General features: G+C 34.2%; 1 protein-coding gene across 1 annotated transcript; it reads right to left on the minus strand.

Moving 5' to 3' along the window:
• Window positions 1–2189: 2189 nt before the first annotated feature.
• Window positions 2190–7193, minus strand: HMX1 (H6 family homeobox 1). The gene is made up of 2 exons (XM_053700909.1): window positions 6493–7193; window positions 2190–4688 (listed from the first exon to the last, which is right to left on the minus strand). The coding sequence occupies exons 1-2, from the start codon at window positions 6755–6757 to the stop codon at window positions 4132–4134; spliced, it is 822 nt and encodes a 273-aa protein (XP_053556884.1). The 5' UTR covers window positions 6758–7193; the 3' UTR covers window positions 2190–4131.
• Between the last annotated feature and the right edge of the window lie 20800 nt (window positions 7194–27993).

A 27993-nucleotide genomic window follows, 5' to 3' on the forward strand; every position in this document is an offset into this window, starting at 1 on the left:
TCGTATTTATTTAAAATATTGTTACAGTTTTTCTATATTTCCCATCTGGTATTTTCTGTTCTTATATTGATTCTGTTTTCTTTTACTTATTATAAAAATTAGATTAAATAACATTATAAATAGATTAAATGCAAATAAATATTTGCCTAACTAAGTATCTATACTGTGAATAATCCATTCTAGATGGATACATTCTGTATCATGTTTATGTGATTATACTATATTGTATTTGTGTGTGTTAGCAGACAAAGATCATTTAAACTGAATCAATATAGCAATGTGCAAACATTTGTCAAATAACCCATTATAAAAAAAAATATATAAATATTTTAATATGTAATTGTGATCCAGGGATCTTTATTATTGATCACAATATGCAATGTACAATAGGGCACAATTACTTGCACATAAGACTGATAATAATGTCACTGCATTGATGCCTATTCTAATTTTATGAGTCCCAGGTTACAATATCTAGTAGACCTGATCCATTCTCGCAGTGAAAAGCGATGTCTCTAATGTGTTTTATGTAATTAGATATTTTTTACATAATCTCAATAAAAACATGAATATGGATCCCATTAGCATAGCAATTATTATAAAAACTCCCTAGCATGCTCTATAACTATTGTTTAATAAGAAATAAAATTAATAATCTACATTTATATGATAATAGCGATCTGGATCTTCTACATCAACAAATCTTAATCCTAACTAAGCAAAATATGTATTTATTTCCCTACATTAGAATATATTTCTATGCCACCCACCCACACACACACACACCACTTTTACCATAGAGTTAGTGTTTAGATTTAAAAATGAAATTATGTATAATTATATTTTTGGACCTAAGAATGTGTATTTAGGATTTTTTATTTAAATTTATTTATATATTTATTTATTTATTTTGCCAGGTAGGATTGCTATTTGACTGCAACAGGAACATAATAAAGCAGAAGGTAACTTTTGAAAACCCTAATATCAGAGACATTAATAAACTGATACCCAGACAGAATTTGAGGTGCATTTGCATTCAGACACAGGGCTCTTTGACATAAGAAACATGACCTACTTATATTTCACTGAAATTCTTGGGAATTCTGGGTAAAATTGTTAGATTGTTAAACCATATTAAATGTGATACTTATACATAGTACATTATAGTAAGTTATTTTTTTTCTACAAATGTCTTGCGCTTATGTTACAATATGTTGATATAATTAGAAAAAGAAGTTGTTTAAATTCGGTCTCCAAACTCTCTAATCCTTGCAAATCTCTTTGTTACAGTACAATTTGCTGAGATGTACTGACCTTATGCAACCCAATGTGGTTTAGTAATCCTCCAGATAATGCACCAAACTTAATAAAAGTGATATTCCATTGTAAACAAAATAGAAATGTACCACAATCAAAAGAACTACAGTCTCAATAATTATTGGCAATATTTACCTGCATCCCTAAAATAATAAATAATCAACTGACATATAAATATATAAATATTATCTATATACGAATTTGTTTCTGCGGCTAATTTAGAAATTTTAATTGGTACTGCTTTAACCTGAAATTCGAATATTTACAACATTTTTATATTAAGCATGGATTTAAATAAGTACATTTCACTTAATAATCCATGGATTTTTGATGATTTATTGTGTTTTAAGTATATATATGTAATACACACACACACACATATATATATAGTTGTGTGTGTGTGTTTGTGTGAATTATATATATATATATATATATATATATATATATATATATATATATATATATATATATATATATATTTAAAGCACAATAAATCAATTCTTAATATGATATGTTTGTAAATATATATATATATATATATATATATATATATATATATATATATATATATATATATATATATATATATATATATATATATATATAAAAAGTGATTACAATATTACAATATTGAAATCGAATAAAATAGTAAATATAAACTAGGAACGTTCTTCCAGTCCCAGTATTAAAGTAACTAAAGTAAAGTAAATAATAATAAAAGTAACTTAACTAATTGCAGAATGGTCCGGATACCAATAGGTCAAATACTGAGTCATCATTCATGCAAGGATATTAACAAAGAATATAGTGTAATCTTCATCTTCATACACCCCAATTAAGAGGAAAAATAATCTTGACGGTTACACAAATAATTATTGCATCAAAAATCCCTTTATAGTATTTAATCGTTTAAATCTGATATATAAAATGTGGATATTTCGAAAACAACATCATCATCAGTAGTTGAATCATTTAATTTACCCATTTTCATACAGGTATCACAAAAGGCACGTGGAGGAAATATGACAACGCCCAAGCTTTAATGCGTCTTCTCAGTGGAATAAACAAAGTTAACCCTTTAAGAGTTGATGAAGCTGGAAAAAGTTTTAAAGCTTTCATTTCCATTGTTTTTAATTTGGTTTCATGAAGATGGAGCAGGTTGTCTAGAGTAAAATATAACATTTTTGCAACATTCTAAAATCGAAAATATCTTAAAATACAAAAATAAGTATCTATGTGTGTTGTCTGTATGTGTGTTGTGTGTATGTGTTTGAATGAGTGTGTAACTGTGTGTGTGACTGTGTATGTGCGTGTATTTGTGTATATGCATGACTGTATATGTGTCTATCTGTGTATATGTATGTGTGTGTGTGACTGTGTGTGACTGTGTATGTGTGTGCGCGTGTTTGTGTATATGTATGTGTTTGTGTGTGACTGTGTAGATGTGTGTGTGTGTGACTGTGTATGTGTGTGTCTGTGTATATGTATGTGTTTGTGTGTGTGTTTGTATATATGTATGTGTTTGTGTGTTCGTGTGCGACTGTGTATGTGTGTGTGTGTGACTGTGTATGTTTGTGTATATATTTGTGATTGTGTGTTTGACTGTGTGTGTGTGTGACTGTTTATATGTGTGTATGTTTGTGTTTAGGTGTGTGTTTGTGTGTGTGTGTGTGTGTGTGTGTGTGTGTGCCCGCACATGTGTCTGTATGTGTGTGTGTGACTGTGTATGTATGTGTGACTGTTTATGTGTATGATTGTGACTGTTTATGTGAGTGTGTGTGTGACTGTGTATTTGTATGTATGTGTGTTACTGTGTATGTGTATGTGTGTGAGACTGTATATGTGTTTATGTTTGTGTTTATGAGTGTGTTGTTAAGTGTGTGTCACTGTGTATGTGTATTATGTTTGTGACTGTGTATGTGTATTTGTAACTGTATATGTATGTTTGTGACTGTGTTTAGTTGTGTGTTTTTGCGTGTGTGTGTGACAGTGTATGTATGCTGTATATGATTGTGTGTGACATTGTATGTGTATATGTGACTGTGTGTGTTTGTGTATTTGTGTGGGTGTGTGTGACTGTGTATGTGTGCTGTAAATGTTTGTGTGTGACTGTGTATGTGTGTATGTGACTGTGTGTGTTTGTGTATGTGTGTGTGACTGTGTATGTGTGCTGTATATGTTTGTGTGTGACCGTTTATGTGTGTATGTGACTGTGTGTTTTTGTGTGTGTGTGACTGTGTTTGTGTGCTGTATATGTTTGTGCGTGACTGTATATGTGTGTATGTGACACATCCTTAGTTTAAAAAAAAATGTCAAATATATTTTTTCCCGGAAATAATTTTGTTGCTCTACAACAACAAAAATGAAACAGTACAACATAAGCTAAATATTACTTTCCATAGAGTTACTTCTTACCCAAAGCTCAGTATTGTCTGGAAAATATATATATATGAAAGTGAATCAGATATTTTTTATTTTTTTTAATAGTCCACTTAGATTGTGATACCTGCACCTTTACATTCTTCACATGCTATATTGATTAGTTCCCCCTATCTATATAGAAATAAATCTCCAGCGTCAATAGACTTTTTGTATGGAAAACTCAGTAGCTAATGATGGAATAGAATATACTCCAATAACACCACAAAAGTTTCACTGGAATAAAAAAAAAAGTTTAATGGTGATATTGTTGCATTATGCACCGATAAGAAGTTATTGCACGTCTTAAATTCAAATGCATAAATCAAGTATAAGAAGCGATATTTGTAGTTAATAAAAAATAAGCATTTAAAAAGTCCATGAGCTTTATAGGTTTCAAACAAGTCCAGTCATCTGCGATCTTATAAATGGAACTGAATTGGGGAAGTTGGCCAGAGAATAGTTGACTGCATTGGAGAATCCCACTAAGGGAGGAGAGATATGGGGAAGGCTGAATCCTATGGAGCTGGCTGGTGAGTTCTCATGGTATAATATTGGAACCCTTACTATCCTTTGGGTTGTGTGGGACATGTTGGCTGCTTCTAAGTCTGCAGCCAGTTGTCTTTTCCATTTGTTCCTTCGATTCTGGAACCAGATTTTAACTTGAGTCTCTGTAAGGTGAAGAGAAGCTGCTAAACCTGCTCTTTCAGAGCTACTGAGATACCTCTTCATGTCAAATGTAGACTCCAGCTGGAAGACCTGACTCCTACTGAACACTGTGCGAGTCTTCTTCTTTCTAGAGGTCCTTTGGTCTGGAGAGTCTTCATCAGCTTTTTCCTCTTCCTTACACTGAAAGTCATCTCTCCTGTCCTCAGACCCCTCACTGTGTTGTCTATAGCCCCTGTGCTGCTTGTCAAATGCCTCTGAAATGTCAGGAGTATCTCGATCACTCGCTAAAAAAACAAGACAGAAAAAAATAAGATAGTTTCAAAATTGTGTATATTTTTTATATTGTAATTTTTGTAAGACTATATTTATTTTATGTAATATACATACTCGTCAGTATATTTCTATACTGATCACACAGAAATGGGCAAATTACGAATAAAGAAATATTAGATATTTTACAAAACAAAATAATATGATAATTTAGCAAAAAATTCCAATGTTTAAGAATTATTTGCTCCTACAACCCTGACATTTTCTGAGCCATTAAAAAACCTGCCCAATAGAATTAGTGTTGTAACAGTAAAACCAAATAACTAATTCAGCTTGTGAAATAGATGTCAATTACAATAGATAATAAAAAAAAATACATTTGTGTTATTGCTTATAGCTCAGACAAAATACTGAACATCCACAGTAACATATTTGTATGTATATATATATATATATATATATATATATATATATATATATATATATATATATATATATATATATATATATATATATATACATATATATATATATATATATATATATATATATATATATATATATATATATATATATATATATATATATATACATATATATATATATATATACATATATATACTTCCTTAGTTCATATAGTATCTAGTACATTATTTCCAGAATTAAAAAAGTAAAATGAGTTTAAAATATAGTATGTGATTAATTTATTGTTTACATGTATCTTGCTTAATTAATTAAAATATACCCCCCCACACACACACACACTCACACACACACACACACACACACACACACATTTTTAGATAAAAAAATAATAACAGGAGTGTATAAATAGGAATTTAGTTATGTTTTGCAAGTCATTAAATACATAGATATTTCATTTCTATACAATCTCCATTCCATAAACGTGAAGGCCTAGCTAAAAGACAAAGGAGCTGTTCATATAAAAATATCAACCACAGTTCAAATGTCAATCCGATTAACATACTTTAAAACTATTTGCTCCTACTAACTGCCCAGCAGGACATTTCTGCATTAGATAACTCTTCGGAATCAGCCTTTTAAAATACCTGATCAATACATTTTCCTCTAATACAATTTTAAGGGACATTTAACACATAGATATGGGGTTTACACCGGTAGCCTTATTGGGTCTGATATACAGAAGATCACCGCTCAGATGAGATAATCTAGACAACTAGTTATTATAGAGAGGTCCCTAAAAATGTTAGAAAGACTCAATTTAATTTAAAATATATTTATCTGACTATACAGGGTTTTGTATGTGAAGGAGAGACACCGACATTACAATACAATGGCTAATTAAATAAATAAATCACAAAGATTCTGCAGGAATTCTCTCCATGCCTGTGAGCTTATGCATATCAGGTCCTTTGCACGAAGAAGAATTCAGGTACAAATTTGATTATAGAAAAGATCTACACAAGAGAATATCTAAGTAATGATATTCTGTACTCACATTGCTTGTTATCACGTCTAAAGTAACTGGTGACTAATACTGCACTGCACAATAATCTACTTATATTAACATGTATTCTTATAATTGTGTTATTGTTATTAATAATAATTGTTATAATAATAATGCTACCAGCAGTAATAAGTATAAATACAGATGCATTTCCCTCTGTTTTGATGAATACTATAGGTTTACTAAACATGGCATAGAATCATGATTCATTATTGCTTCATTATTTTGCAAGTGAGGAAGTCAGCAATCATGAAAGATTCATATAATGCTATGTGGTCGATGGAACATAAATAATATTCACAAAAAGCCTGTAATGGACTGACACTTACTTTCCGGGCTAGTGCATCCTATGTAAGTGGCTTGTGCTCTCCTATACCACTCCATGGCAGTATTCTCCCTAAGTGGATAGCTGCTGTATGGGGAGAGCTGACAGCACATTGAATTACAATGGCTACCAACAGGCCCCCTCTGCTCATCATCTGGGCTCGGGCGCTTCTTCTCTTCCTTGGATTCGGTTCCCAATAAATTCTCGATGAAAAAGGAAGAGACTCTTGCCGAGGTAGCGCTCTGGTTCTCGGTAGAGTCATCAGGCATTGTGATCCCCCTGGTCTAGAGTCACAGATGGAGGAAAATGACGAGGCAGCTAGTTGTGTAGCTCACTGGCCGTGCTGCTCACTGGTCGCCAGCCCGGACTAAGCGCAAGGCAAATGGATGCTGCGCTCCCAGTGCAATCATTTCACATAGCCAGAGTGAGGAGGGCGCCTGGTGTCTATGGAGCGTAGCAAATCTATGGGCGCAGATAACAAATAAAAATGTCAAGCAAGTTAAACGTTCTGCAGAAGAAAAGTTGTAATTCTCCAATTGGACGAGCACAATCAGCAAATAGGATTATTCAAGGAAAATAAGGAGAATTACTGGCGATCAGTTCACTTCTCTGCTTAGTAGTGTGTGTGCCTGGGGGCCCTAGAAGTGCCTTGTCAGTCAGGAGCTTTATTTAGGTCAATTAGGGAAGCAAATCAAACTGCAGGAAAGAGGGAGGCAAATGCAGGAATTCCCACGAGTGGAGAGAGGAGGGGAGTTAAAGAGCTGGGGCAGGAAAGGGGAGGAGATGGACTGAAGCAAAGGGGTGAGGTTAAGAGAGAAAGGAGGACGAAAAAAATATATAAAAAAAAAACAAAACAAAGGAAAAGTCTGCAAGAGAAAGGAATATAAGAGACAAGGATAAAGAATGAAATGCTGTTCAGCAGGTGAATAAGATATTGGAAATACCATTTAACAGAAGGGATCTCATCAATTACCCATGCCAACTTTGTTAGTAATTTATGTCTAGATCACCCCAGTACCCAATAAATAATATTGTTTTTCAAACATTTCATTTTTATTAATTTTACACTTATCCAATCTGTAATTCTTCAATTGCCCCATTGGATGTAAGAAAGTTCTAAATATATAAAGCAACCTTATTTGCCATTCTAGAGGAAACTGCTATTATACATTTTAATACTTAAAATATTTGAATTGACAGCTATGTTTTTGCATCAAATGGTTATTTGTATTTATATATTCCTAGGCTTTTTGACATTGTGCTCTGTTAGAAATAGAAAGTAAAAAGAAATACATAAACTAACAAGACTTTCTGTTCCCAGCACATCAACTGTGGTGGCCTCTAACGTGTGTTACCAATTGCACGAAAGGCCAAGCACAGTTGACCCTGAACTCAACCTTGCGCTATTTTCTAATAAACTAGCTGCCCTCTTCCCATGCCCATAGTGTATAACATCACCAACCATGCACATATGTCCTTCTGTCATTTAAATATACACCACTTTATGTCAGTGCAATCAATGGAAATAAGGGTTGTGACTTTCAGTGTTTAAATAAGGGTGGTGATATTTCTATATAAATCATAGCTGCCAGTGTTCCCATTGACTGACAATTATACCAGGGAAACAATAAGCCTTATGGTCTGATTTCTCGTGAACCCACTGGCAGCCTATGAGTTAAATAAAACGCAGGGCTAAAGCCCATCACTTTCTCTAATAGTCACTCATTCCATTTCTGCAGTGGAGCCTTAAAGTTGCCTGTAGGCAATATGTTCCCCTCTAGCATTCAGGCCAGTGCTGTGCAGATCTGTTTAGTCTTTTTTTCCCAGCGCCAGTCTCTTCCACAGCTTCAACACATCTATTGAACTGAGTGAGAGATGTCCAGTCTAGCAGAAAACCAATCGTTTTTGACATTAAATGTTACACACTCCAATGGTTTTTTTTTTCACATTATGTAAAGATGTCAGTCTGTTTCTTTGGGTGTTCAATTTAAAGCAGATAGATTTAAGATCATTTATTTTATTTTACTACTGCATAAGGTAGACAGGTGCAATCTTAGTACAGAAATATTAATGTTTTATTTTCTGGGCTAGGTGGGACCAGTTTAAAAGACTCAAGTGGGACCTGAATACTGGATAAAACCTCGGAACATGTAAGTAATTGTAAGCCCAGCACAGTGAATCTGTAATCAGCCCCTCAATGCATCTTCTTCACGCTTGGTGTGCTTTAACATAAGATATTGGTTTTACCATGAGGGCTACAGCCCCCTCCCATAGCTTGCATATTTTACCAAATACCTATTATTAATTTAAGATATAGCTTTACAGAAGCAACGTGGCAATTACATTTTTATTATGCTAAAATGTATCTAATAAATTTTTTAAAGATGACCTGGAACAAGGTTGTAAAAAGATGTGTTAAACTTGTTTTCTCTTTAGATATAATAAAAAGGTAAATACAAAAATGTCTCTTAATATCAAGAAAACAAAACAGCAGGGTGCGGGGTTTATAATTTATGATGCTGTCTTGCTTGGTATTTAGAAGTGTGGTAGGTAGAATAGTGACACTGTTTCATAATTAGAAGAAGGTACTGATATTTTACCATTTAGAAGTAAATACCTGCATTGTATAGAACAAAATTGCACTTGTATAGAGAAGATAACATCCTGAAAATGTTTTTTTTTTTTCTTGTGCTTGATGATAATAGCTTGTTAATTAAATACATTACGATTTGGCAATTAAAGCAGTTACAATGTCATATGTCATTGTATCTGTTTATTACAGTTGTCATGTCAGATAATCTAGCAACCCTATAAATAACTTATTACATTTAAAACGGTCTAACGTATTAATTCTTGCATATTACAAAAAAAAATACATTGATAATATATACATGAATTCAATTTGAACTCTTATGAATTTAAATATATAGGTAACAAGCTCAAATGACTATCATCTATCTATCTATCTATCTATCTATCTATCTATCTATCTATCTATCTATCTATCTATCTATCTATCTATCTATCTCTTTCTGTCATAAGGTAATATATTTGGGGATTTATGAGCTGAACTGGCTAAGTTTCTCTGGTCTTACTTTTTTTTAACACTCACAAACACACACACAGACACACACACACAGACACATAGACACACACACACACACACACACACACACACACACACATATATATATATATATATATATATATATATATATATATATATATATATATATATATATATATATATATATATATATATATATATATATATATATAATTTATCTATATGATGTGTGTGTGAGAGTTAATTCAAACCCTAATGCATAGGAAGTAAAATAATTGTAATGAGGTGGAGGAAGAACACAGTCCATTTGATTAACTAAACTTGACATAAACGATCACATCAAGCATAGGTTACAAAGATCATAGCTAGTTCTCAAGTGTGCAACAAAACCCTAAGCAGTCAATATATGCAGCAATTTGTAGAGGGAAAAATATCGATAAGTTGAAAAGTAGAAGATTTATTACCCCGAAGCTAGAAACATAAAATGTGTGATTCATCTTATGTAGCAATGGCAAACATAAGCCAGTGGGATAATTGTTTACACGTGCAAATGTACTGTATGATGAATTTTCTATCAGTTGCTTGAAAACATCTGTAAACAGTAAGGACTCATTGATTTCAATAGAGTTGTACCTGAAAGCAAGAAATGTGCACATTTGATGATCCATAAGGTCTCAGCAATTTTTGACAGTCTGGATGTTTTTAACTTTTGTATCCTATGAATTACAATTAATAATTCATAATCGTACCTATAATCATGTATGATATTATGATATGGCTTGTTTATTGTTAAAATGTAAAAAAAGACAAAGAAAAAAGTTAAATAAGTTCGGATGTATCCTAGTCACACCGCATTCCTAGTTGTACATATGTTTTATATTGACTAAATAATGTATTTTGCTTCACATTCAATATGAATTCTTGAATTGTTATATACAGCACATGTGTGAACCAGGGCTTATCATCTTTATAAAGCTGAAATAAAGGCAAAACTGTATATGTTTAAGCTCTAAAAATTATTATACCAAATTCCACAAATATTTGAAGAAAATCTACTTCCTTGTTTCCCAGGGATATTAAAAAAAAAAAGTTGTGTGTAAAAAAAAAGTAGAATGTACAAACATAATATTTTGTTTTGCTATTGTTTTTTAAAAGATGCTAAAATGACCCAACAAACAATGTATCTAGTGTAACAATTTAAGTATTTAAACAACAACCTACCATTATTTAATATAAATTAATGTAATTTTATGCGTAGACTGCAAAGTATGGTAAATTATTTAACCTTAAAGGGGCGTTAGAATATAGACTGAGTTTGCTTAATAAGCTACCATACATTCAATGTAATTAAATACCAAAAACACAGTCAGGATTTGATACAATAAGTATTGGAAAATACTTGTTTATGTTTTTTAATACAGCCATTTTTGCACCCACGTTTGATACAAATGATAACTATTTTCAAATGTATTGCATTCTCCTATGATAGCAAATCACACATTTGTTTCGTAGCTTAACTCCTTAGGTGCCAGAGTGAGCTGCAGTTCATTAAAGTGTATGGTTCAGCTTTCTCTGGTAGTTAAATATTTGTTAAAATCATGTAGAATATTAAGAGACACATCGTTTTCTGTTTTATTCATGTTATTATCAATAGGTATAAGTCACACAAACAACTTTATTTAGCAGTACTCATTAACATCAGTTCATCAGAACATAAATGGTTAAAAGACAAATATTCTGTAAATTCTTGTCTTTGTCTATATACAATTTTTGACTTATCACAAGTAACAGAAGATGCACTGGGCTGTACAATTTTGCTATTACGTCACACTGTAATATACACTGAGCAGAGCACCAATACATTACATCATATATATACGTTTAATAATTATATTTGTTGTATCTATATTTCTATCATTATATTTCTATCATTATATTTTTCCACAGTCTTCACTGCTATCGGTTTTCTACAACATTTACTCTTCCCTACAATATCTGCAGTATCCCTCACTGCCATTAGCAACCAATAACCTATTCGTAAGTTATACAAAAGGTAAAAATATAAAAATAGCAAAACATTTTATTTATTTATATATTGCAAGCAATGCATTATATAAGTAAATTAATCGATATTGATTAGATACTTTTAAGGTACTCCCTTTGCACCCTTTGCTACCCCTAGAATAGTCACTAATTATTTATTGAATTTATATAGTGTTTAATGTCCTGTTTTCCAGTTTGCATTAGATATCAGAGTAAGTTTAAAGGGACAGTATACTGTAAAATAGTTTTTCCTTCAATGTGTTTACAATTGCTTTTTTTACCAACTGCAGAGTAAAAAATGTATGAAAAAAAATTAGATTTTTAAGGTTTATTTGTGTATATTAAATCTCTTATTTTGTGTTTTGAAGCCACAACCTAATAAAATGGGTTGAGCTTGTAGGTATAATCAGATCTCATTATTGTATCATATTGTGTACATATACCTGCTTCTTTATCTTATATCTGTCCTTAAAACAATCACCAGTACTTGGAGAGAACAAGTTTCTTCTGCTGGCTGTGTTTACAAAGCTTATCTATAGCTTGGACCTGCGCCACAAACTTTCAGAATAGGTGGGGATACCACAAGCTAAATTAACTATTTCAAATGCCAATATAAGGGTAAAGGAGCTACTTGTAAACAATTTTATACACTCCAGCAGGTTAAGTGGATCATTGGGATCAAATTAAAGGTGAGCACATTTTTGAGTAAACTGTCCCTTTAAGCCATCACAATAATGTATTACAAATGCATATGTTGTGCCCTGATGATCAACTTTTGATAATACAAGCTCATCAGAAGCTGGTATTTTCTCATATACATACATGCCAAGAGTTTGAAACCCCTCATTTTAAAAGGTACTCCCCTTTTTCAAAAAATGTGGTCCCATAACCATTTGTATGTAATATGGAGTATAAAGGGACTATGGGGGGGGGGGGGGAAACTTCCCTGTGCTAGTGGGGAAGATGATCACCATGACCGCAGTGATCAATTACACATTAGAATGAGATATAACCATTAATTATAGAGAGAGTTCCCATTTTTCAAATTAAGTAAAGCACTAGATATGGGCTTCATAATATATACCCTATCCCAAGAACATATCCTATGGTGTTCAGTGGGGCAGGGGATCACCTGCAACCTCCATGCCCAAGTGGGTAAGTTTGTTCTCTAAAATCTACCCATTTTCATGTGCTCCCAATGATTAATTTTACCTGTTGGAGAGTATTTTATTATTCACAATCAGATCCTTTGCCTTTATTTGTTATTTAAAATAGCTGATTTTGCCACCTACACTGAAAATATGAGTAGCAAGCATTTTTTCTCTAAAAGAGCTATATAAATACGAAATAATATCAAGTAGCATCAAACCTGGAACAACAAAGGTACCATAGACCCAAAACACTACTTTTTTAAAGTGATGAAGACTCATATTTTATGTTAATAAATGTGTATCTCTTACTAAAGGGACAGTATACACCTTTTATTAAAAGATTAATATTCCATTAGTGTCTGAATGTTATTAAACCTCATTTGCGTAATTTGTTTTAAAATTATTATTATTAAAACAGTAAAACTCCACTACCCTTTACCGCATTTGGAAAAAAAAATCTGGACTTTAGCTTTAAGATGCCAGGGCTTGCCAGTGCCACTGTGTTAAAAAAAAACAAATTCCAAATTATGGAGAAAATGGGGCAGGGTTTGGCCTGAGAAGGCTGGCGTTTTCCCTTTAAAGGAAAAGTCTATACCAGAATTTGTATATATAGATAAACCCTTTATTACCCATTCTCCAGTTTTGCATAACCAACACGGTTATATTAATATACTTTTTACCTCTGTGATTACCTGGTATCTAAGCAGCTTCTTACAGCCCCCTAATCACATGACTTTTAAAATTATTATCTATTGACTTGCATTTTAGCCAATTAGTGCTGTGTTGTACTGACTCTTAAAAAAACTCCCTCAGCGTGAGCACAATGTTATCTATATGGCTCACATGAACTTGCACTCCCCTGTTGTGAAAAGCAAATAAAAAAGCATTCAGATAAGAGGCAGCCTTCAAGGGCTTAGAAATTAGCATATGAGCCTACCTAGATTTAGCTTTCAACTAAGAATACCAACAGAACAAAGCACATTTGATGATAAAAGTACATTTGAAAGTTGTTTACAATTACATGCCCTATCTGAACCATGAAAGTTTAATTTTTACTAGACTATCCCTTTAAGTTTTCAGGAATGGAAGATACACCATTTTCAGATTTAAATTACAGAATTTTTCAATTCAAGGGCATTCTAACTTTTCTACATTTTCAATTTTTATTATAATATATATATATATATTATTATTTTATTATACTTTATTTATGAAGCGCCAACATATTACGCAGCGCTGTCCATGGGTACAATTCATTTAAATAAAACAATTAAACAAAAACTTGTAAGAGACAGGACAAAATTTACAAACACATACAGGAGGAATTGAGGGCCCTATTCCAGTGGGAACTTACAATCTATAAGGGTAGGAGGTTGAGAAACAGGAGGTGAGGACTGCAAGATTGAGAAATATGTTAATGCAGAGTTAGATGAGGGAAGTGAAATTAATTTATTATTGAGTTGGGTGGTAGGCTTCTCTGAACAAAAAAGTCTTCAGAGAGCATTTAAAGAAAGATTAGGGCAAAGCCTGACAGCACAAGGGAGAGAGTTCCAGAGGGTAGGTGCTGCACGACAAAAGTCCTGCAGTCTAGCATGGGAAGAGGTGACAGTTGAAGATGCAAGGAGCAGATCATTGCTGGAACTTAGCGGGCTGGCTGGAGTATACTTTCTTATTAGAGAGGATAGGTAGTGGGGAGTGGCGTTGGTGAGAGCTTTGTATGTAAGGGTGAAAATTTTGAATTTAATTCTGCTATAATTGGGGAGCCAATGAAAGGACTCGCAGAGAAGTGCAGCCACTACAGGGCGACTGGAAAGGTGGATTAGCCTGGCAGAGGTATTTAGGATGGATTGAAGGGGGGGAGAGGTGTGAAAGAGGAAGGCCAGTAAGGCGTGAAAGAGGAAAGCCAGTAAGTAGGTTATTGCAGTAGTCAAGGCGGGAAATAACAAGGGAGTGGATTATTTGCTTTGTTGTGTTAGTGCCCAGAAAAGGGCAAATCTTGGAAATATTGCGTAAGTGGTTGCGGCACGATGCAGAAATTGATTGGATGTTGGGGGACGAAGGATAGATTTGTGTCAAGTGTAACTCAGAGGCAGAGGACTTTGGGCGATGGGGAAATGGTGATGCTGTTGACAGGGATAGAGAAGTCAGAAGTCGGCATAGAGCTTGAGGGGGGGATAGAAGGAGCTCAGTCTTGGACATGTTAATCTTTAGGTGGTGAGAGGCCATCCAGGAAGAGATACCAGATAAGCAGTCGCTGACACGAGAAAGGACAGAGGGAGAGAGAGCAGGGGTGGTGAGGTAGATCTGGGTGTCATCAGCATAGAGGTGATATTTGAAGTCATAGCTGTTGATACGTTTACCCAGTGAAGAAGTTTAAATGGAGAAGAGTACAGGACCCAGAACAGATCCTTGAGGTACTCCAACAGAAAGAGGCATTGGAGAGGAGGAGTCACAGGCAAATGACACAGAGAAAGACCTGTGAGAAAGATAGGAGTTAATACAAGAAAGAGCAGTGTCACAGAGGCCGAAAGAGCTAAGGGTTTGTAGGAGGAGGGGGTGGTCAACTGTTTTGAAGGCACCTGAGAGTTCAAGTAAGATGAGTATAGAGTAGTGGCCAATATAATGAATTGTCTTTGTTATGTCTTTGCAGATAGACCAGTAAAAATACATGTATCTTCTGAAACAATGTGTAGTAATGTGTAATAATGTGATATCATCTCCTCCAGGATTGTTATTGTTTAAAAATATAGATAATCCCTTTATTACACATTCCCCAGTTTTGCATAATCAACATTAGAACAAAGAACATTTGATGAAAGGTTTTAAAAATGCATTCCCTATCTGAATCATGACATTTTGACTAGACTATCCCTTTAGGTGTCTATTTCCAAAGCAATGTTTCTGTAAATAATAACATAAAGATATATTAAAGTCTAAGGGGCATATTTATTAAAGTGTGAGCGGACATGATACGATGTAGTGTATAATATCTGCTGCACATCGATAAATGTTGACAACATATGCATACGCTGTTGGCATTTATCATTGCATAAGCAGTTCTTTTGAACTGCTGGTGCAATGCCGCCCTCTACAGATTTGTGGCTAATCGGCTGCTAGCAGGGTGTATCAATCAACCCGATCATATTCCACCGGTTTGATTTCTGTCCGCCGCCTCAGAGCAGGCAGACAAGTTATAGAGCTTGATAATTCGGCCCCTAAGAGACTAATACTAACTGTGTGTGTTTTTTTATTGGATATTCTTGTATGTATCATCCAGTAATACTATATCCACAAATCATTTATCAGAAAACAAAGCAAAAAAAGCCTTAAACGTTTTGCAAAAACATTTTTTGTTTGCTCTTACATATGCATCACACACTCGCACAAACACACACACACATAAAGTTATATTTAAATATATTTAATTTCCCTTTGAAACTTCTACCATGAATCTTATAGAATACCAAATTATAGTATAATAAAGACATACTATGGTATGGTCATCTACTATATGATATAATATTTAGTGATAAATGTGCTAAATTATATTATTAATTGCATATGTGTAAGGAAAAAAACATTTATTTAAAGGGATTTCTGTCATGATGCAGATAGAGCATACAATTTAAAAAACTTTCTGATTTACTTCTATTATCAATTTTACTTTGTGCTTTTGGTATCTTTTGCTGAAAAGCAGGGAAATATGCTTTAGCCGGCCAATTTCTGGAGCACTCTATGGCAGCAGTTTTGCAACAATCTTAGCCATTTTCAAGAGTACCAGGTAACTAGCTACGTATCTCTTTAAATCAGAATACCATGGGAACAAAGCAAATTTGATAATATAAGTAAATTTTAAACATTTTAAAATGGCTGCTCTGTCCAATGTTTGGGTTTCATATCCCTTTAAGGTATTATTTCAAATGTCTTTGATCAAGTATTAAAATGCCTCATTAGGTTGAAAAGTTTCACTCAGTGATGAATCTTGCACTTTTATTAACCATGTTGTAGTTGATTTACAATGCCCCAATATTATCACTGATGGGTGTAGTCAGCCAAACCCTACACCTATACCCTGTATAACCAAATCACACAAAACATTATTGTTACAACAACAACTCGTGAACAAGTTCCTTTTAACTAGCACTCTCCCTTTCATCCTCTCTCAGCAAAAACCTACTTTAGCAGTCACCATAATGATTTATGTTTCTAGTTGTTGATCTGATAAGCTAAGATAGTGAAATAACAGTAGGGAGAAAAAAAAAGGATTTGTACCTTCAATCAAATAATTGTTATATGTGTATCTTTTTATTGTATTATTGTTTTAAAGATCTAGTTATTTTTTAACAACATAGCAAGAAGCAAATTTGTTCAATGATATGTGACCCCAAAATAATATGCAAAATTTGGGGTCACATATGGATATTAAATGAACCATTTTTGTAAACAAATTCTTCAGACTTCAGAGAAAGTAGGATTAGAAAGTTTTTAATTAAATCCAGTCTTCATATGTCACCACAATTAAACAATCAATTAATTAAAAAAAAAATCATAATCTATTTATTTAACAATCAAAGGTCCACATTCAGCATTCAAATATCTACATTTCCTGTTCAACAAAATAAAACAATAAGCACTTTAAGGGATATGATAGCCAACATTTTTCTTTCATGATTCATGTGATTTTAAACAACTTTCTAATTTAATTCTAATATCAAGCTTTCTTTGTTCTTTTTGTATCTTTTGTTGAAAAGCAGGGATGTAAGTTTAGGAGCCGGACCATTACTGGACCACTATATGGCAGCAGTTTTGCAAGAATGTTATCCATTTGCAAGAGCACTAAATGGCAGCACTATTTACTGCTATGTAGTGCTCTAGATGCCAACCTAGGTATCTCTTCAACACAGGATATCATTTTTGCTTTGTTTTATAGCCCTTTAATGCAAGATTAACTAATCCTTTACTTTCCAGGGAATAATTTATATACTGTCAAATAGCAATGCTCTGTGGAATAATTCAGTGTTGAGTCGCTTAAACTTTATTTATTTTTCAAGCTCTTCAGGATATTTTGGGGTCAATCACACTGCATTAGAAAAGTTTATCTAATGATTTTATACAAAATTCACCATCAGTTTATGTGGATTTTTGTAGATAGATTACTAGATACATTTTATAAAAAATCTTGCAATCAACCCCTTTATTAGATATTAAAATATCAAATTGTTCTGTAGTATAATATCAATATTTAGAATTGTATACAAATAGGAAATGTTACCGTAATCACAAATGCAATTGTGAAGTGTTTAATGAAATATTTATATATATATATTAAAAATTGCATACTTAAATTGGGAATTTGTATGTATTAGCAAAATCATCATTAAACCACTATCTAATACATGAATTATATATATATATATATATTTTTTATTTTTTTTTGCTGCTGCCTGCTTGGACAAATGAAAAGTGAATTTTTTTTTCAGATCATCCAAAAAAAAAATAATAGAGATCATTAGTCAACAAATGTCATATATTTTCGTATTCTCTAAAGAATAACGGCTAGATTTAGAGTTTGGCGTTAGTCGCCAAAACCAGCGTTAGAGGCTCCTAACGCTGGTTTTGGGCTACCGCTGGTATTTAGAGTCAGTCAGGAAAGGGTCTAACGCTCACTTTGCAGCCGTGACTTTTCAATACCGCAGATCCCCCTACGCCATTTGCGTATCCTATCTTTTCAATGGGATCTTTCTAACGCTGGTATTTAGAGTCTTGGCTGAAGTGAGCGTTAGAAATATAACGACAAAACTCCAGCCGCAGAAAAAAGTCAGTAGTTAAGAGCTTTCTGGGCTAACGCCGGTTTATAAAGCTCTTAACTACTGTGCTCTAAAGTACACTAACACCCATAAACTACCTATGTACCCCTAAACCGAGGTCCCCCCACATCGCCGCCACTCTATTAAAATTTTTTAACCCCTAATCTGCCGCTCCGTACACCGCCGCAACCTACGTTATCCCTATGAACCTCTAATCTGCTGCCCCTAACACCGCCGACCACTATATTATATTTATTAACCCCTAGTCTGCCGCCCCCAACGTCGCCTCCACCTACCTACAATTATTAACTCCTAATCTGCCGACTGGACCTCACCGCTACTATAATAAATGTATTAACCCCTAATCCGCCTCACTCCCGCCTCAATAACCCTATAATAAATAGTATTAACCCCTAATCTGCCCTCCCTAACATCGCCGACACCTAACTTCAAGTATTAACCCCTAATCTGCCGACCGGACCTCACCGCTACTCTAATAAATTTATTAACCCCTAAAGCTAAGTTTAACCCTAACACTAACACCCCCCTAAGTTAAATATAATTTAAATCTAACGAAATAAATTAACTCTTATTAAATAAATTATTCCTATTTAAAACTAAATACTTACCTGTAAAATTAACCCTAATATAGCTACAATATAAATTATAATTATATTGTAGCTATTTTAGGATTAATATTTATTTTACAGGCAACTTTGTATTTATTTTAACCAGGTACAATAGCAGAAGTTTTCATCCAAGCGGGCAGAAGTCCTCATCGAAGCCTGCAGAAGTCTTCATCCAAGCGGGCAGAAGTCTTCATCCAAACGGCATCTTCTATCTTCATCCATCCGGCACAGAGCGGGTCCATCTTCAAGACATCCGTCATGGAGCATCCTCTTCTTCCGATCGCTGCTGTAGAATGAAGTTTCCCTTTAAGTGACGTCATCTAAGATGGCGTCCCTTACATTCCGATTGGCTGATAGAATTCTATCAGCCAATAGGAATTAAAGGTGAACAAATTCTATTGGCTGTTCCAATCAGCCAATAGGATTTAGCTTGCATTCTATTGGCTGATTGAAATAGCCAATAGAATGCGAGCTCAATCCTATTGGCTGATGTCCATCCAAATGCCCTTTTCCGGGCAATGGTTAGCTTAGGTTTATTTAGATTTATTTAGGTTTATTTTATTTGGGGGGTTTGGTTGGGTGGGTGTGTGGGTTGTATTTTTTTAACAGGTAAAAGAGCTGATTTCTTTGGTGCAATGCCCCACGAAAGGCCCTTTTAAGGGTCATTGGCAGTTTAGTGTAGGCTAGGGTTTTTAGATTAGGAGTAATTCATTTTTATTTTTGATAATTTATTTTTTTATTTTGTGTAATTTAGTGTTTATTTTTTTGTTATTTAGATAATTGTATTTTATAAATTTAATTCATTTTATTTTATTGAAATGTTAGGAGTGTAAGGCAGGTTAGGTTTTATTTTACAGGTAACTTTGTATTTATTTTAGCTAGGTAGTTAGTAAATAGTTAATAACTATTTACTAACTAGTCTACCTAGTTAAAATAAATACAAACTTACCTGTGAAATAAAAATAAAACCTAAGATAGCTACAATGTAACTATTATTTATTTTGTAGCTAGCTTAGGTTTTATTTTATAGGTAAGCATGTATTTAGTTTTAAATAGGAATTATTTAGGTAATAATTGTAAGTTTAATTTTGATTTGTTTTAATTAGATTTAAGTTAGGGGGTGTTAGGGTTAGGGTTAGACTTAGGCTTAGGGATATGTTAGGGTTAGGGGTTAGGGGGTTATAACTATTAGTTAGTATTTAATTAAGTTTTAAGTATTAGGTAAGTATGTATTTAGTTTTAAATAGGAATTATTGAGGTAATAATTGTAAGTTTAATTTTGATTTGTTTCAATTATATTTAAGTTAGGGGGGTTAGACTTAGAGGGGGTTAGGGTTAGACTTAGGCTTAGGGTTACGTTAAGGTTATGCTTAGGGTTAGGGTTACGTTAAGGTTAGGTTTAGGGGTTAATATATTTATTTAGTGTTAGTGATGTGGGAGGCCAGAGTTTTAGGGGTTAATAACTAAAGTATAGTTGTGGCGACATTGGGGTGGCAGATTAGGGGTTAATAACTGTAATGTAGGTGGCGGCGATGTTAGGGGCAGCAGATCAGTGGTGTTTGGACATGCTTTTTATGTTAGGGTGTTAAGTTTAAACGTAACTTTTTCTTTCCCCATAGACATCAATGGGGCTGCGTTACGGAGCTTTTGTTTCTGCGATCGCAGGTGTTAGGCTTTTTTGATGTCTATGAGGAAATCGTGCACGAGCACGTCAAAACACTGCTTGTATTTGGGTGAGGTATGGAGCTCAACGCAACCATATCGCCCGCACAAGCCGGGTTTTACAAAACCTGTAATAGCAGCGCTATAGGGAGGTTAAATACCGCCACTTTTGTGGCGGTCATTATTTTCCCTATAGTGCTCAAAACTCGTAATCTAGCTGATAGAAAGTAATGAAGATCTCTGGATAACAAACTTTCACATGGGAAGAGAAGGTAACTGGAGAACCCCTGGGGCTGATATAAAGGCTCTGTTTGTATCAATTTCAAATTAAACTAAAAAAATTTCACTACAATTTAACTTGTTTTTGTCTATATTTCTTTTCTGTTAGTTAAAATAAGTGTATTGTGAATTTTGAGCAAACTTCATCTGCATACATCTGGCGAGACAAATCAGTGAGACCAACTTGTTTAAAATGCTTACAAAATTTCACAAGGCAGATGAGAGCACTTCAGACATATCCTGGGTACTCTCCTGTTCAACCCAGGGAACTGCCGTGTCCCTCCCACCTTCTGAAACTGTCAGTTTACAATGGAGAAAATGCAAAGTGCAATGATACAAAAAAAATATATAAAGTATGACCCTAAGTTATTAAAGTAACACAGAAACTTTCAATATATAATAAGAATGTGTAAAATCACTGCTAGATCAAAATGTAAATGTATTAAAATACAAATAAGAAACTGCAAAGCATAAATGCAACAATACTGAAATGACCCAATCTGAAATGTATAGCAATATAAAATACAAAGCAAGTGTAAGTGTAACAAAACTCTTATACAGTATATGCAGTGATATATGCACTGGTCTTGTCTTTGCTTCACATACATAAATGAAAGAGATTTCACCCTTTTTCGTTTGAAAATTCAGTGAGTTCATCTTTTGTGAAGTCTGAACTACAGTTAGCTGGAGAATCTTTGACTATCAGGGCCCGTCAGTTTTGCAAGAATGATTATTCCTTATTCAATTATTCAAAGTGAGAACACTGCTGCCATCTAGTGCTCAAAAGCATTCTTGCAAAACTGCTGACATATAGTTCACCAGACAAGTGCTTGCTACCTACCTAGGTATTTTCTTCAACAGTATATCATGGGGCCGATTTATTAAGCTGTCAACCAGCTTATTCCGCGTGAGCCTTGAGGCTCGCCAGAGTCAGGAATTAATAAGCACCTCTGAGGCGGCGGACAGCAATCAGTCTGATTGGATATTATCATGTTGATTGACATCCCTTGCTAGCAGCCAATTGGCCGTGAATGTGCAGGGGGCAGCATTGCACAAGCATTTCACAAGAAATGCTAGTGCAATGATAAATGCCGTATGCTGTCAGCATTTATCGATGTGCGGGGGACATGATCTGCTACAGCGGATCAAGTCCACTTTCACTTTGATAAATCAGCATGAATGAATGAAGAAAATATGATAATAGAAGTAAATTGGAAACTTTCTTAAAATTACATGCTCTATATGTATCATACAAGAAAGTGTTTGGGTTTCACATCGCTAATGGAATCTGACCTACTGATTTGTAATCGCCAAGAGAGCTTTGATACATTTTTACCTTCTATGAAACTGCTGAAATCTTAAAAGCAGTATAACTGAGAGGAATGAAAACAATTCAATAAAATACATTGATAAAACCCCTTCAAAACTTAAAGAGGGGTAGAAAAACACTCAATAAAACCCTAACCAAGCTCACAGGATAGGCCAGAATGCCTATGATCGCCCCTCCTTCATGTCTGTGAAGTCTCAGAGACACTTCTATACTTAAAGGGACAGTCTACATCAGAATTTTTATTGTTTAAAAAGATAGATAATCCTTTCCCTAGTTCCCTACTTTTGCACAGCCAACACAGTTATATAAATACACTTTTTACCTCTGTGATTACCCTGTATCTAAGCCTCTGCAAACTGCCCCCTTATTTCAGTTCTTTTGACAGACATTCATTTTAGCCAATCAGAGCTGGTTCACCTGAACTCCACATGCGTGAGCACAGTGTTATCTATATAACACACATGAACTAACACCCTCTAGTGGGGAAAAACTATCAAAATTCCCTGAGAGAAAAGGTGGCCTTCAAGGGCTTAAAATTAGCATATGAGCCTCCTAGGTTTAGCTTTCAATTGAGAATACCAAGAGAACAAAGCAAAATTGGTGATAAAAGTTAATTGAAAATTGTTTAAAATTACATTCTCTATCTGAATCATGAAAGTTTATTTTTGACTAGACTGTCCCTTTAATAGAAAACATTGCAAAGTATATTTTTCATAATTTTAAAAAGATTTTACCTTTGATTTATTTTTTAGACTTAATTTGTGAAGGGTCCAATACTTCCTGCCACGGCCCAACAAGGGCGCTGAGGCCTCTACATGAAGGCATATCTAGCTTAATGTAATACATCTTCTAGAGTATTATAAGCTGGTTTACTATTCAGTGAATACTAAAGAAACAGGAAGTCAGTCTGGCTCATGATCAGTAGGGTAAGAATGCAATGTAAGTTATCAGCATGTCTGCTCCCTCATCTCCTCATTTTGCAGGAAAAAAACAAGTTTTATTTTAACACAATCTGTTTCTTTTTATGTTTTTATTTTATTTAACATATTTGCTTTTATTAAAGGGGCGTCATTTCTTATCCCTTTAATGTTATAAAGACCATATAAATAGCATTGTTTCCTTTTCCAACACAATAGCTTTAAAATGGGCATTAAATAATGTTAAAGAAAACAAAGTATAATCATACGATTCTAAATGTAAAATGGTTTTCTATTATTTCACAGCCTAAAGTCATACAAGAAGCAATTAAGATAATATTTTCATATGTCAAGATTTTTTAACACAAATGTCTATATCAGATGTTTAAATGCCAGAATAATGCGAGTTTCGGTTCCACAGGCAAAACTTGGTTACCATTATGCAATTATACAGAAAACATTTTGGTCTAAGTGATCATATTATAAGCTTTTTATATATGTGTAGTTTTAAGACTAGACATTAAATGATGATAAGTATTAAGCAAAATAAGTAGATACACAAAGATTTCAAAATATTAAAAGGAACATAAAACTAATTTCCCATAAAGAACTAGATTATGAGTGGAGCACTATTTATTGCTGCCACTTGCGGGCTAACTCCGCTAGAAGTATTTTTTTTTACACGCCTCAGGCAGCATTATATTATAAGTTGAAAGTAAAAAGTTTTCGCTCGCATGGTAACCAGACACATACAAAAAGCCAAAGTTAGAATATCGCAACCACGTTAACATATTCCCCCATGGACTTCAATGGAGCTTGAAAAGTGGAAAAATATACTAACACCCTACTCACATGCAAACCCGATCACATTTGCTCAAATGAGCTAACCCAAAAAAGCAGAATATGTTCAATTTATTATAATCACATATTTTTACATATATATGATGGTATTTTAGTACAATATTTATCTATACCTATATATTATTATTATTATCAGGTATTTGTAGAGCGCCAACAGATTCCGCAGTGCTATGAACACAGGTGGTATACAAAATAACATTTACAGGGGTTAAGTGGGTACAGGGCCCTGCCGAGAGTTGCACTGTTGTAATTGGTTCTTATTAATGTGAACTACAAACATCTGGGCTCGTAGGCTTGCATGCTATGGGGTTTAAGGGGATAGCAGTGGAGATAGGAAGGTTAGTGTAGGTTGTATGCATCCCTGAACAGTAGAGTCTTCAGGGAACGCTTGAAGCTTTCAAAACTAGGGGAGAGTCTTGTGGAGCGAGGCAGAGAGTTCCATAAGATGGGAGCCAGTCTGAAAAAATCTTGTAAATGGGAATATGAGGAGGTAACAAGAGAGGAGGAGAGTAGGAGATCATGAGTGGAGTAAAGGGTAGGGGAGGGGAGGAAGAGTATCTGGAGACAAGGTTTGAGATGTAGGGGGGAGCAGTGCAGTTGAGGGCATTGTGTGTGAGAATTTTGTGTTTAATCCTGGAGGCAAAATCTACTTATTTGAACTTAAGAGTAGGTGCTATTGCATTGTCTTTTTATTATCTACTTCTACTTCAACATTGAGTGGTCCTTTAATATGTTGTAGAAATGTTAACAATATACTTTCATTACCAAATTTTCTTGTGCTTAAAAGAAAAATAAACACCTTGTAATTACAAGACATTTCTGTTGTATTGCTGTAGAAAAACATATCAGCCAAAACTTAACATTTTTAAAACAGACTAACACCTTTTTACTGCAATTATTTTTCAATATTTCCATAATTTGCTTTTTTTTGGAGCCAATCTGGGCTTGAGTCTTCAGCAAACAAGACTAGCCACAGTAATAGAGTTACTAAAAAGTACTCTGTTTTGCAGTTGTTATCAGTTAAAACTAGGGTTGCACCGATACCGATACTAGTATCGGTATCAGTACCGATACCAAGTATTTGCATGAGTACTTGTACTCGTGCAAATGCACCGATACTTAAACCGATACCTCCAACTCCTACCCATATGCTACCTTGTGCCGTTTTTTCAAACTGTATGTTCCCATTTCATTTTAAACTGGAGTGGAGACTAAACTAAAAATTGTTTACTACTGTTCTGCCAATACAAATTGCTGTTATTTATATTATTGTAGGAGAGATCACTGTACCTTGTTCAGACAAACCCCTGAAGTACTGGGCAGTTAATAAACAGATTTCCAGAAGTAGTGTGGAAAGTGAAAGACTGTTCAACTTAGAGTCGAACCTCCATACAAATGTCAGATTGATGTTATATAACAGCCCTACAACCCAGTTGCATCACCCCTTTAAATTTAATATTTTATTGTAATATTTTTTTATTTATAAACATGTTCAGTGAACTTTGGGACAAATACAACTGTTTTATTATTTCATAATGTCTTTTGAATTACAGTCCTTTATAATTATAAAGAAGGAATCTTAAATAATCAGTATTGTGCTTGGTAAACTGTCACATGACATTAAAAAAAAAAAAAGTATAGGTAATTGGTATCGGCGAGTATTTGAAAACAAGTATCGGAACTTGTACTCGTTCATAAACAAATGGTATCGGTGCAACCCTAGTTAAAACCAGTTATTGAGCGATATGTAGTAGAGTTAGCCTTGAGAAGTCAGCAGATGATTTTCATGTTCTGAAAAGAAGAAATTGCTCAATTTTCAGAGCTAAATTACATGAAAAGGGAGCAAAATAAACAATGAAAACATACAGCAGAGTTGTTTCATTACACATAACTAAACATTTTATTTAAAACTCTCAAGGTGTTTACTGTCCCTTTAATCTGTTAAAATAGTTGACCTAAATTACAAGTGGAACACAATTTTTTTTTTTTTTAATTCTTTATTTTCCAGTGTAACAGAGGAACAAAATATAAATCACAAGGTCTGTCTACATACATAAAAATAAAACATCACATTACTATTGCACATGTCAATAGAAAATAAATGTATAATGAACATGCAGTTCAACAGGAGCAATAATTATGTAGGAATGAGACCGGACAAGTGGCCGTACACTGTTTAAGTTTAGACATTTTAAACTTCCTCTGTTACCTTTTTCCACAATTAACCTATAATCAAATAGGAAAAAAAAAAAAAGAAGAAGAAAGTGAAGAAAGAAGGGAAAGAGAAAAAAAAAACACCCTCCCTCCTTTTTTTTTTGGTTCTTATTATTCTGAGCAGAGAATTCTCCTCTAGGATAAGTTTCTTGTATATATATCAAGTTCCGAAATGTATAGATATATTGTTTCTGGACATTAACTGTTAAGCTTTGAATAAAATTACCCCATTTTTAAAAGAAACTATGTATCAATAGTGATGCCGCAAACCTAAAAATTTATGGTTCACGAACGTTGAACGCGAACTTCCACAACTGTTCGCGAACGGGCGAACCGGGCGAACCGCCATAGACTTCTATAGGCAGGCGAATTTTAATACCCACAGGGACTCTTTCTGGCCACAATAGTAATGGAAAAGTTGTTTCAAGGGGACTAACACCTGGACTGTGGCATGCCGGAGGGGGATCCATGGCAAAACTCCCATGGAAAATTACATAGTTGATGCAGAGTCTGGTTTTAAGCCATAAAGGGCATAAATCCCCTAACATTCCTAAATTGTTTGGAATAACGTGCTTTAAAACATCAGGTATGATGTTGTATCGATCAGGTAGTGTAAGGGTTACGCCCGCTTCACAGTGACAGACCAAACTCCCCTTTTAAAAGGACAGTCTACACCAGAATTTTCATTGTTTTAAAAGATAGATAATCCATTTATTACCCATTTCCCAGTTTTGCATAACTAACACATTTATAATAATATACTTTTAACCTCTGTGATTATCTTGTATCTAAGCCTCTGCAAACTGCCCCTTTTTTCAGTTCTTTTGACAGACTTGCAGTCTAGCCAATCAGTGCCTGCTCCCAGATAACTTCTCGTGCACGAGCACAGTGTTATCTATATGAAATACGTGAACTAACACCCTCTAGTGGTGGAAAACTGTTAAAATGCAATCTGAAAGAGGTTGGCTTCAAGGTCTAAGAAATTAGCATATGAACCTCCTAGGTTAAGCTTTCAACTAAGAATACCAAGAGAACAAAGCAAAATTGGTGATAAAAGTAAATTGGAAAATTGTTTAAAATTACATCCTCTATCTGAATCATGAAAGTTTATTTTAGCCTAGACTGTCCCTTTAACGCTCCGCAAACAACCGCAAACAGTCCATTTGTACAACCGCAAACTCCCCATTTGCACAAGGTTGGATACCAAGCTAGCCATGTCCCGTTCCTTGTCCTCACTGATGTCATTGAAGGTCTCTTCCTCCACCCAGCCATGTACAACACCAAGGGTCCCCGAAAGGTGACAACAAGCCTCCTGGGACGCCTGCTGTGTTTGGTCTTCCACCTCCTCAAAGCCACCTTCCTCCTCTGACTCCTCTTCTTCAGACTCCTCTCTCTGCATTGCCTCTCTCTGCGTTATTATAAGGTGTGTTAAGTAGTACTATTTCTATCAGTTTAATCCCTGTTACGTCCCCTATCAGGGGACGTGTATATGGCATCAATTTTAGGAACCGGGAGATGGAAAAAGATTCTTGGTCGGTCCTCCTA

Source organism: Bombina bombina, chromosome 2 (assembly GCF_027579735.1).
Source record: "Bombina bombina isolate aBomBom1 chromosome 2, aBomBom1.pri, whole genome shotgun sequence".
Taxonomy (NCBI): Eukaryota; Metazoa; Chordata; class Amphibia; order Anura; family Bombinatoridae; genus Bombina; species Bombina bombina.

What these genes read in the sequence shown, in the direction of transcription:
- HMX1 (XM_053700909.1), bottom strand. Translation starts at nt 6,757, where the DNA reads ATGCCTGATGACTCTACCGAGAACCAGAGCGCTACCTCGGCAAGAGTC. An exon ending in AGGATGCACTAGCCCGGAAA is followed by an intron (nt 4,689 to 6,492) that starts GTAAGTGTCAGT and finishes TTGTTTTTTTAG; the next exon opens with CGAGTGATCGAGATACTCCT.